General features: G+C 46.4%; 1 protein-coding gene across 1 annotated transcript in view; it reads right to left on the bottom strand.

Moving 5' to 3' along the window:
* The window catches only part of C1GALT1 (core 1 synthase, glycoprotein-N-acetylgalactosamine 3-beta-galactosyltransferase 1), a 53,815-nt gene extending 41,626 nt beyond the window's left edge, over positions 1 to 12,189 (bottom strand). Inside the window, exon 1 of the mRNA XM_077490736.1 lies at positions 11,812 to 12,189. Within this exon, the coding sequence (XP_077346862.1) occupies positions 11,812 to 12,043 (232 nt within the window). The 5' untranslated portion in view covers positions 12,044 to 12,189. The remainder of the gene's footprint in view (positions 1 to 11,811) is intronic.
* Positions 12,190 to 12,469: the final 280 nt, after the last annotated feature.

Here is a 12,469-nt window from a genome sequence, read left to right on the forward strand (position 1 = left end):
CGTGTGAAAGTGGGCCTAAAAAAAAAAAAAAAAAAAAAAAGGCAAAAAATTTTTTTGGGATGTTTTGTATGGCGTGGAGAGGGAAAGAAAACTAAACCAGAACAGCAATAGAGGGGTAATCTTCCAATATGGACACTAGTCCAGGGTGAAAACCCAGGATTCCCTTACTTTGGGAAGGATTTCCTCTCACTTCCTGAGAGAGGCTATGGGACAGGAAGTAAAGGGAAATCTACCCAATGGGACACAGATGGCAAACCTAAAACCTTTTTCAATTTGTATGCAATCAGGCATTTAACCACTTTATAATCAGGAATTTTCTGGCACTTTTTGTAAATGTGAAAAATTTGTTTTCCTGCTAGTAGAGGTCTTAGAACCCCAAAACATTATATATACTTTTTATAGCAGAGGCCCTAGAGAACAAATTGGTGGGTTTTGCAATGTTTTTATGTCGCAAAGTACTGTTTTTTTCAAATGCAATTTTTGGGAAGAAATACACTTTAAAAAAAATTTTAAACGCAAAAAAATAAAATGTTAAAAATGACATAACCCATATTTTTTGTAAAATCTAAAAGATGATGTCACACCGAATAAATAGAGACCAAACATATCGCGTTTTAGAATTGCGCATGCCTGCTCAGCAGTGACAACATCCCCTCGTGCTGCTTGTAATAACAGTTGAGCTGACCGTTGGCTCAAAAAACAAAACAAAAAAAATAAAAAATAAACACTGTACCAGGATGATGCCTGCAGTTGGAGGCATCATCCCAGTACAACCACTTGAAAGTAATTAGTAATAAATGTGATTTGGCAGCAATTGGTTAAAGGTAAAGGAAACGGACAAGGAAATTGTATCATATATGGTCAGCTTTTCTCTATCCAAAAAATGTAAAAAAAAAAAAAAAAAAGTACCAGTTACTTACCGGTAACTGTCTTTCTGGGAAATCTTCCAGGACGGCACACCTGAGAGATGAGAGGCTCCTCCCTACAGGAAACACAATCAATCGACAGCTGTTTTAAGTCCCCACCCTTCCCCTTGATCCTCAGTTTGTAGAGAAGTAACTCCTGAACCAGGTTCACAAGGGAAAATCATTCCTCATAGGTACTCACCTTCTAGTGTTCTAGAATTTTCCCTCCTCCAACGGGCGGGAAGTAGGCCTGCCCGTCCTGGAAGATTTCCCAGAAAGACAGTTACCGGTAGTAGTAACTGGTACTTTTCTCAAGTCATCTTCCCAGGACGGCACACCTGAGAGGATAAACAAGTACCTCAGGCCTACTTAGGGTGGGGCCACTGCAAAACCCTCTTGGCGAACCTTGCTCTGCAGTGAGCTTTACCTCCATTCCCATACGCTCATATGCTTGATGAAGGCATCTTAGCTGGATCATGCGGCTGATCTGCAGGTCTGCTCCACAGATGTTCCTGCCTTTTCCGCTTCAGATGCAGTATCTAGGTGAAATGGGCTCTTAAAAATGGAATCAGAAAACATGTTAAACTTGTAGGTTAGCAATGTTGCCTATCTCACACATCTAACAACCATGGCCTAGTAGCCTGTAGGTGCTACTTAGAACCACTAAAAAGATAAATAAGAGACCTGTGTAAGACAAGGACACTACATTAATCAATAAGAGGGCCTGTCTTAACACTATCCTGTTGAGGGAAATAAAACTGCTTCCTTTTTATCTTTATGTCAGCAAAAGACTAAAGGGAAGCCTACTTAAGGGAAATAGATTAACAGAAGCTTGAACCCTGGGTTTAAGGCACGCCCAATCTATGTCCTTACGCCTGAGAGCCTTCTTCAGGAGATTAAAGTCCCTAGCAGGAGTAGACTACCCATATTGCTATGTCTAGTTTTGCTAAAAGGGCAAAATGAAGGCCATGCACCGAGCCAAAACCTATTCGATCGGGTATACATCTTTATACTTCATCCTCAGGCCCTAATACTCCTCTGAACAGAACTCTCCAAGTTCTTACTAACAGGGCGATTCATTATCCCTTCCTCCAGTGTCCCATAACCCTACAGGGCTTCAACCCTAGGAAATGGTTCTGGCATCCCTGAATGCAAGTGGTCAAGGTTTTCTGACATGTGCATCTGCAGCCCGAACCTCCTGGCCCCTCCATGGAAAAGAAGGCTGAAATACAAAAAGGTGATACATGCATTATTAATATCACAAATAAAATGATCATAGATTGTGGGCACGGCACAATAGATTTAGACAGAAAGGACACAAGCATAGACAACAATGTTGTGTGCCTGAGTGTGACTAGCTAAACCAATATATCAAATATGGAAGAGACCAAATCTGAACCTCAACGTAGACAAACAGTCCTCATAGTCTGGTTTTCTGATGTGCTGCCAAGACGTAAAAACATTAAGACTCAAGCAAACCCTAAATGCTGCGTATTTCTTTAGTGCAGCTAGCTAGGTCATAACTGATATATAAATACGGAAAGGACAGGAACCCCCTTTACTGTTGTGCTTTACCTATGTACAGCAAAACAAGGCTATAAAGACAGAAAGACCCAAACTTCTATGTTGTGTATTTCTGACAAACCACCACAGTTATAAGATTAATATGAACACCAACTCCCATGTTGTGCATTTTTGCTATGCCACAGGGAAAAATATGAACACAAGACAATCCTTTCTGTCATGCACTTCTGTAGTGTAGTTCAGATAGAACCAACACTGAGAAAGGACACAAGCAACCTGCAGCATTGTGTTTTTCTGAAACAGAAAGCACCAACAAGCTTCAATCTTGAGTATTTCTGCTGTGCAACAACATAAAAGCAGACACTGAGGAAAAAGACAGACAGCCTTTACAGCTGCAATCTTTCTGGTCTGCTGCAAAATAAAACAACGTCATGATGAGTATTCCTGCTGTGTAGCAAAACCTCAATCAGAAGGGACAGATAAGTTTAGGGTTCCCACACCCGTGCGACCCAACCTGCGACTTGGGACTGCAAGACGCATGAGAAGTCATATAACTATGGCTTCCAATGGGTACCATTTGTTTCTGTGCGACACCAGCAGTCCCTGATTCCTGGATCCACAGACCTCAAGATTACACAGGTCCCAGGGAAAAAAACAAATAGCAATTTTCAGGTCGAACAAGTAAGGGGTCCCCAATGCTGTGACTCCCTGGAGGATTGCAGCCAACAAACCCCTGCTGTGTATCCCTAAGATGCAGAAAGGTAGATCCATGAGAAACACTGCTCACTGCTGTGCCTGATATACAAACGATAAGGCAGTAAATATAGGACATAAAGGACACAAACATTAAATCTTTGTGTATGTCTGATGTGTAGTAATATGCCAATACTGAGCAGAGAGGCCACCATCCTCAATGTGTCTCAGCTGAGCAGCAAAAACAAAATCAGAAAAAAGACAAGCAACCTTCACTGCTGTGTCCTTTCTGATATGCAGCCAATAAGGCAGTATATGCAAGACATAAAAGGACAGACAACCTTCAATCTTGTATATGTTCTGATGTGCAACAATATAACAATTCTGAATAGAGATAGCACATCCATATTGAAGCGATTTGGCCTTGCGACTCAACATGTCAATCGCATGGCTAAAATCAGCACAACACCACTTTGTGGTGCTACATGGATTACCAAAGGCAGTATATGTACTACACCTGGCAGGGTTCAATTTGTATTTCTACTATGTAGCCCAACAAATTCGAACCATCAATTTTCACTGCTGCCTTTCTGATAAGGCAGTAATACAGGAACACAAAACCTCACAGACCTTAATGCTGTATAAATCTGATGTGCAACAATAAAACACTATGAATAGAAATAGCACATCCATATTGAAATGATTTGTCATGCGACTCAACATGTCAAATCGCATGTTTAAACTCGGCAGCCATTGCTGTTAATAGCACTGTCTGAATCAGCACAGCGCCACTCAAATCAGGACCATCAGACTTCACTGCTGCCTTTTTGATAAGTAACCAACAAGGCAGTAAAACAGGACACAAAGCCCCACAGACAGACCTCAATCTTGTGTATGTCTGATGTGCAGCAATATAACCATTATGAGCAGAGATGTCACCAGACTCAATGATGTGCATTTCTGCTGTGCAACACAAAACCAGAAAGTACAGACCACCTTCACTGTTGTATTTTTCTGATCTGTAGCCAAACAAAGCAGTACCTTTAGTATATAAAGGACAGAAAACAAGCTTCAGTGCAGTGCATTTCTGATGTACAGCAATATAGCCCTTATAAGCAGAGATGTCACAAATCTCAATGTGTATTTCTGCTGTGCCACAAAAACATCCCAGCAAGCACAAACCTTCACTACTGAGGTCTACTGGTGTGCAGCCAATGAGGAGTCATGGTCTATCCCTTTATGAAATAACCAACAGGCAATTTATTTCATAGGCATAGCCTGGGCTGTAGATACTAAACCTTCACCACCAGAGAAGGAACAGATCCTAAAATGGTTGGACACCCTACTATTAGTAGTAGTTGTTGTCCTACCTTACCTCCATAGACTGAGCAAACGCTAGCCAGCACATATCCAGGTGGTGCTGATTAGCAACTAAAGTCTCAATGAGCCCAGCCCTAGAGACCAATTTAAGACCTCTCTAGAAGAGGTGGTTACCAGTTTAGCCTGGGAGGTAAATAGCTATTTGCAGGCTTCAAACAATCAATTATGTAGCTCTTGCATAGGTTTGCACAGAAAATCCTCAATTAAAAGGATGTAGGGAGCGATCTATGGTGAATCGCCTTTAGATCTGCCACTGAGTGGATTGTAGCCCAAACCAATAAAAAAGTTTCTTCTTACCTCCTACACTATAATATAAACACAGTGTAAAGGTGGAGTGGGAGGTTGGAGCTTATGAAAGTTAACTATAGCAGGCAACCCCCAAAAGGAGGATCTGTGACAAGGGAACCCCTACTGTGCCACACAGTAGCTTGGTCTCTGCCCATCCTTGAATGTTAGGTCAGCTTTTAAACATTGTGAAGCAACTTCAGATTCCTAGCAGCTGGGCTAATAGGGCCGGTAACCTAGTGCACCTGCTGACCAGGGGAGCTTCTGAATCCACCAACCACTGCCCAATTAATAACCTGTTCAGTGGTATACCTGGCCTGTAAGTAACTTTGTATCTACCAGGTCCCCTCTGTACGCTATATTCATCCCTACTAAATGTACCACAACTGGGCATGTAGGGAGAGGCTGGCAACCTACTGCTGCGATAACCACAGTGTCTCTGCTGTAAGAGGGAGCTGTGGCTGGTGGTTTTAGCAGTGGCGTCTGCGCTATTTGTATCCCGACCCAAAGTTCTGCACTGCACCAGTCAGTATATACACGGGGAAGGGGGAGCAATGGCCTACCTACCTCTCTCATCTGAGGTGGTTTAGGCACACTCGTTCCTCTGCACCACCTGTCCACCATACAGCTTCTCTGATGTAAGAGGGGCTGCAGCTGGTGTTTTTAGCAGAAGCTTAAGGGCTATTTGAATCCAGACCCCAGGTGAGATCTCAAATGCCCAGGAACCCTCTGGCTGGAATTGGGGATTTTGCAGCTAATTTCCCACGGCAAAAGGAAAGTAAAGTACTCACCGTTGTCGTCTTCCTCTTTTTGCCACAGCCAGTGGGCTTGCTTTTCCATCCTTATGGTCCACACGCAAGGAGGATAGCCGCCAAAGTGCTCCCCCCCCCCCCAACTGCTGTCCCCATAGGGAGGTGCTAGGTTAGGCTGTGTCCTGCACTGTACCAGTCAGTCAGTCTATATACATGGGGGGGGGGGCAATGCCTTCCATTCCTCATTCCCATCTTCATATCTGAGGTGGTTAAGGCAGACATCCACCGTAGTAAACTGGTGCCTCCTCGCTCTAGAGAAAGGAGGATGTGGGCGCCTGCTCCTACTGACTCTCAGCCTTCCCTCCTGGGTAAGAACGCCGCTGCCATTTTCCTGAAGTTTGAAAATGACGCGGGTGCTTGTTGCCACGCCCTCTCCGGCAGCCCACGCGAGCTACCGGGGACCCAGGAGTCGGGGACAAGATCCCCCTGGAAAGAACCAATGGCCAGCACCCCCGTCTGAACAGCCACCTGTACAGGTAAGGAGGGGGAGACAGGATAATGGCCCCTGAAGTTCTGGGTACACCACTGTACCCAGGGTCCTTCAGCTCTCAGGGGGGCTCTTCCAATTTCTGCTGCCCGCCCTGAGGAAAAGATAGGGGAACCCCCCAGGAAGGACAAGAATATCCTACCAGACCCAGAGGCTTCCCAGGCTTGTGGTCCGGCTCCCAGGGGGAGACCACCAGCCCCAGGCTTCGGGTCATTTGGAAAAAAAACAAACAGTTTCGCTGTGTAGGGAGAAACACAATCAAAAACTGAGGATCAAGGGGAAGGGTGGGGACTTAAAACAGCTGTCGATTGATTGCGTTTCCTGTAGGGAGGAGCCTCTCATCTCTCAGGTGTGCCGTCCTGGAAGATGACTTGAGAAAAATGCATTTAGACCCCTTTCACACTGGGGCATTTTTCAGGCACTTTAGCGTTAAAAAAAAAAGCGCCTGTGAAGCGCTTGAAAGAAGCCTCATCTGCAATCCCAATGTGAAAGCCCGAGTGCTTTAAGAGCCCTTTCACAATGTCCGCACCCGAAAAACACTCATAAAGCGCTGCTTAAACTAGCAGTGCTTTACCAGCGTTTTTTTCCAGCGCTATTGGGGTGCTTTTAACCCCTGCTAGTGACCAAATAAAGGGTTAAAAGCACCCACAAAACGCTGCTGCCAAAAGCGCTTTTCAGTCGCTTCCCACTGATTTCAATGGGAGGGGGCACTTTAGGAGCGGTGTATTCACCTCTCCTAAAGCGCTGCAAAGAAGCTGCTTGCAGGACTTTGACGCCCTGCCAGCGCAGCGCCTCAGTGTGAAAGAACTCAGACTTTTACATTGGGATTGCAGTTGCGGCTTCTTTCAGGCGCTTTTTTTTAAAGCTAAAGCGCCTGAAAAATGCCCCAGTGTGAAAGGGATCTCAGTGTGAAAGCACTCAGACTTTTACATTGGGATTGCAGTTGCGGCTTCTTTCAAAGGCTTTACATGCGCTTTGTTTAATGCTAAAGCGCCTGAAAAACGCCCCAGTGTGAAAGGGGTCTTAGTGCTACCGTAATGAGTTTGCATGCAGCTTTGCTTTAATCCCGCAGCCTATACAGCCCATTCTACATATGTAATGAATGATGATAGATGATGTGCAGATTAAATCTCTCCAACCAGTTAAACAGGAATGGCGGGGCGCTGCCAACATTAATGAACCCTGTCCTCAGGGCCCACGAACAGGCCAGGTTTTAAGTATTACCTTGGGGAGATGCAGACTAGAATACGGCAATCACTGAGCAGCAAATGATATCACCTAGGATGTATTTCAGTTATCTTACAAACCTGGCCTGTTAGTGAGCCCTGAGGACACGGTTGATGATCACTGAACTATAGGAACAAAAGAAATGTTTCTGATCTGGAGCACCCAGCTTCAATACACATCTTAGGCAGGCCATAGACTATGCAATTTTCTTTCCTTCCACCAATGATGGAACCACTTGATTCCCCCATCGACGCAGCCAGTGTAGATGCAGGCAGTGCGGTTAGGGATTCAGCATGCACAATTACCCCAAAAGGAAACAACCTCCTATAGGAGAAACTCGCTGAACAGGTGGAGCCAGGAGTGGAAGTAGGGGACCCTAGAAGAGGATAACTGGGGCTGCTCTGCGTAAAAGTATTGCACAGAACAGGGAAGTATAACGTTTATTATTTGAAAAGAAAATTCCCTTTACAAATCACTTTAATAGAAGAAGAAAGAAGAAAGAAGGAAGAAGGAAGAAGGAAGAAGGAAGAAGGAAGAAGGAAGAAGGAAGAAGGAAGAAGGAAGAAGGAAGAAGGAAGAAGGAAGAAGGAAGAAGGAAGGTGCTTTTTTTTTCCCCTATGAAAGTGGAATGACCCTTTAGCCCAATTCTACTGAACTCACACAATTTCATTCTCACAGATCAGTCCCGACTTTGGGGGTGTTTTCAGAGACATCTGTGCAGGTTGCTGCAGAAAAATCGCACCCAGAAGTCACCAATAGTAGTACAGAAACAAATTGTTTGGGGAATCGGAGCGGTGCCACAATTGCGGTGTCGCACCGATTTGAACGGTGCAATTGCTGCCGATCTGTCTTGTTTTGACATGTCAAATGGCTCCAGGGCGTAAGCACGCAGTTTGTTTTACACCAATAACTGTCAGCACAGATACGTCATGTGTTGTTTTAGCCCTTTTATCACACGCACAAAAATGAAAGCCAAGTTACTTATCTAAAACTTCACCTCAACGGTTAACCTTCGAACACGGGAGATCAGCCGTAATCCTCACACTGATACTACAAGAGCGACAATCCAATGACAACGCGATTCATACTATCATGGCAATACATGTGCTAATAATACATCACCAACCTTGGTGCCAACCTCCAATGTGTATAGAATGTGACCAAATCCTAACATGGTGACAGCTATAGAACCCGCCCGGCCAAAGTGCCCGAATGATTAGCCATATGTAATAGGTAAAGTAGTGCCCAAGTGAAACTAAACCAGAGAGGGGCACGGGAAAGCTTTTTCTGGCTAAAACACACACGCGCGCGCACACACACACACACACACACACACACACACACGACATCTTGTGGCGTTTGCTCCTAGGCTGGCTCTTAACTTTAACCACTTCAATACCGGGCAACTTTCACCCCCTTCCTGCCCAGGCCAATTTTCAGCTCTGTTGCATCTTCAATGACAATTGTGCGGTCATATAACGCTGTACCCAAACAGAATTGTCATTTTTTCCCCCCACAAATAATTTGGTGGTATTTGATCACCTCTGGGGAATTTTTTGCTAATCAAAAACACTGAAATAAAAAATAAATTAAAAAAAAGGTCAGTTTCTGTCATAACATTTTGTAAATAAGTACATTTTCTTCTTCACAGACTAGCACTGATGATGAGGCACTAATGGACACTGATGAGGCAGCACTGATGATGAGGCACCAATATGCAGCACTAATGAGGTGGCACTAATGATGAGGCACTAATATGTAGCACTAATATATAGCACTGATGATGAGGCGGCACCAATATGCAGCACTGATGATGAGGCGGCACCAATATGCAGCACTAATATATAGCACTGATGAGGTGGCACTAATGATGAGGCACTAATATGTAGCAGTAATATATAGCACTGATGAGGCGGCACCAATATGCAGCACTGATGGATGATGGACACTGATAGATGGCACCGATGAGGAGGCACTACTGATGGGCATCTCTAATGGGCACTGATTGGCATCCTTGATGGGTCTGCACTGATAATCAATTCACCAATTATCAGCGCAAACCTCCCTCCCATCAGGAGAGCCACTGATCGGCACTCCTCTTCTCATGCCGCGTCAACATGAATAGAGGAAAAGCCAATAAATAAACAGTATTTCCTGGTTACGATGTGTTGAAACAATAAACTGTCACACAGATATCAAGTTCACACCACACACATTTCATCACACAACCTCAGAAACTGATATTCTGGATCTTCAATGAACTGGCAGGCCCACCTAAAAACGCCAGCGAGCATTTTACAGGTGGCGGAGGGGTATCACCCCCCACCCCCCTCCGCCGCCTGCTTTAACCCCTTGAACCCTGCAAGTGCATGCATTGCACGAGGTTGTAGGGTTGCTTCAAGAGCATGAGAATCAATTACATTCTGTGCATCTCAAGCAACAGAGGGTAAAATTCCTTCCTCAGTCATGAAGCAAAGAGAATCTCTCCAATGGAATGGGAGATTACCTTAATACTGCGGCAGGTTGCCTCTCCTGGACAAATCGCCACCCGCGATCGCTCCTAAGAGAGACAGAATGGAGATCTGTCAATGGAAACAGACAGATTTCTGTTCTGTAGGGGAGAGGAGACAGATCTGCTGTTCACACAAAGTATGAACAGCGATTGGTCTCCTCCTCCAGGCAGTCCCCTCCCCCTACAGTTAGAATCACTCCCTAGGACACACATGTAACCCCTTGATCGCCCCCTTGCGTTAACCCCTTTCCCGACAATAACATTTACACAGTAATCATTGGCTATTTTTAGCAACGATCACTGTATAAATGCCAATGTGTCTGTCAGACCGTCGCAATGTCACAATCCCAATAAATATCACCATTACTAGTAGTAAAAAAAAAAAAAAAATAAATAAATTAATAATGAGAGATATAATATATTTATATTATATTTTTCCTATTAAAAATGTCATAAATATATCCCATATTTTGTAGACGCTATAACTTTTGTGCAAACCAACCAATATATGTTTTTTTTTTATCAAAAATATGTAGAAGAATACATATTGGCCTAAACTGATGAAGACATTTTTTTTTTATATATATTTTTTTTCGGAGGATATTTATTATAGCAAAAATATTGCTTTTTTTTTTTAAGCTAGCGCTTTTTTTGTTTATGGCGCAAAAAAAATAAAAACCACCGAGTTGATCAAATACCACCAAAAGAAAGCTCTACTTGTGGGGAAAAAGGACATCAATTTTGTTTGGGTACAGCGAAGCATGATCGCGCAATTGTCAGTTAATAGCGACGCAGTGCCATAGTGCAAAAAATGACCTGGTCATTAAGGGGGTCAAATCCTTTCAGGGCTGAAGTGATTAGGTGTCCCAATAAAAGAAAAGTAGAACACAGAGAGGCTAAATCTCCCCAGTAGATATACAGACCACAATAAAAACCTGACAGGGGTTCTACTCTATAAAAACACTACATAAAAAATAATAAATGGCTACAGACAGTGTAAATGTATAAGATGAGGAGAGCTTTGCTGTATGACCAGCTTATGTCACCAGAGGAAGAACAAAATAGAGCGTGTTTTCTGCTGACTGTAACCTGATGGCTCTTATCTATAGGTGACACATGAGCAGAAATGTAAATGACGTGTCACCATGTGCTGGAATAGAGGAAGTTCTATTCATGTCTATGGGGGATAAAAGTCAATGACAATATCAGTCCCCACATCTGGTGACCGGACAGGTAATAGTGACAAGCCATCCTTCTTGTGAGATATTCGTGTCATTGGGGTTCCATTTAGGGACAGTGTCCCCGGTGTGGAGGGGGGGAATGGAGGGACAGTGTCCCCGGTGTGGAGGGGGGGGTGTCGGTGTCCCCGGTGTGGAGGGGGGGGGGAGGGGGGGTGTCGGTGCCCCCGGTGTGGAGGGGGGGGTGTCGGTGTCCCTGGTGTGGAGGGGGGAGGGGGGTGTCGGTGTCCCCGGTGTGGAGGGGGGAGGGGGGGTGTCGGTGCCCCCGGTGTGGAGGGGGGGTGCCCCCGGTGTGGAGGGGGAGGGGGGTGCCGGTGCCCCCAGAGTGGAGGGGGGGTGTCAGTGCCCCCGGTGTGGAGGGGGGGTTCCCCCGGTGTCCCCGGTGTGGGGGAGGGGGAGGGGGGGCGCCGGTGTGGAGGGGGGGCGTCGGTGTCCCCGGTGTGGAGGGGGAGTCGGTGCCCCCGGTGTGGAGGGGGAGTCGGTGTCCCCGGTGTGGAGGGGGAGGGGGGCGTCGGTGTCCCCGGTGTGGAGGGGGAGGGGGGCGTCGGTGTCCCCGGTGTGGAGGGGGAGGGGGGCGTCGGTGTCCCCGGTGTGGAGGGGGAGGGGGGTGTCCCCGGTATGGAGGGGGGCGTCCCCGATGTGGAGGGGGGCGTCCCCGATGTGGAGGGGGAGGGGGGCGTCGGTGTCCCCGGTGTGGAGGGGGGTGTCGTGTCCCCGGTGTGGAGGGGGGGAGAGAGTGTCGGGTTACCATGGTGCTGCTGGCTGTCCCGGTTGAAGTCCATGATGTTCCCGGGAAGGGGCTCGCCGTGCTGGTTGCTGTGATCGGAGTGTCCCCCGTGCGGGTCGTTGTGAAGGATGACGGGCGCCGCCTCCTCCCGCTCCTGGAGGACGATACTGAAGAGGACGGAGCAGAAGATGAAGCCGATGGCCAGGCCGAAGGAGAAGGTGGCCAGGCTGAGCACAGACTTGCTGGTCGCCATGACAACGCGCCGCTCTTTCCCCCGTCACATCGCCGACTGACTGACCGGACAGATCTCCTGTCCTGACACAATACTCAACTCGGCACAAAATCAAACCACCCGGCTAAACTACAACTCCCAGCACCCCACGCGGCCTCGGATGATGAGCGCTGTGCTCTGTGTATCCGAGGTGACAGCTTCCATCGTACCATCACACCGCCCTCTACTGACATTCCTCGGCCCACCAATCGTATGTCTTTGACAGAATTATGAAGGAAGCCCCGCCCACTCCGTCAGCGGGAGAATAGACTTGCAGTCATCGTCATATTCCGATTTCCTCACATCAGAGGAGGCGCATGCGCAGTAACCAAACGGCTCCCAGGCTACTGTGAGCGCACTTGACTGTGACGTCACAGTACAGGAGGCTTCATATAAGGCGCCGCGGGG

This window comes from Lithobates pipiens, unplaced genomic scaffold (genome assembly GCF_037356315.1).
Source record: "Lithobates pipiens isolate NorthernLeopardFrog02 unplaced genomic scaffold, aLitPip1_a1.2 Scaffold_19, whole genome shotgun sequence".
NCBI lineage: Eukaryota > Metazoa > Chordata > Amphibia > Anura > Ranidae > Lithobates > Lithobates pipiens.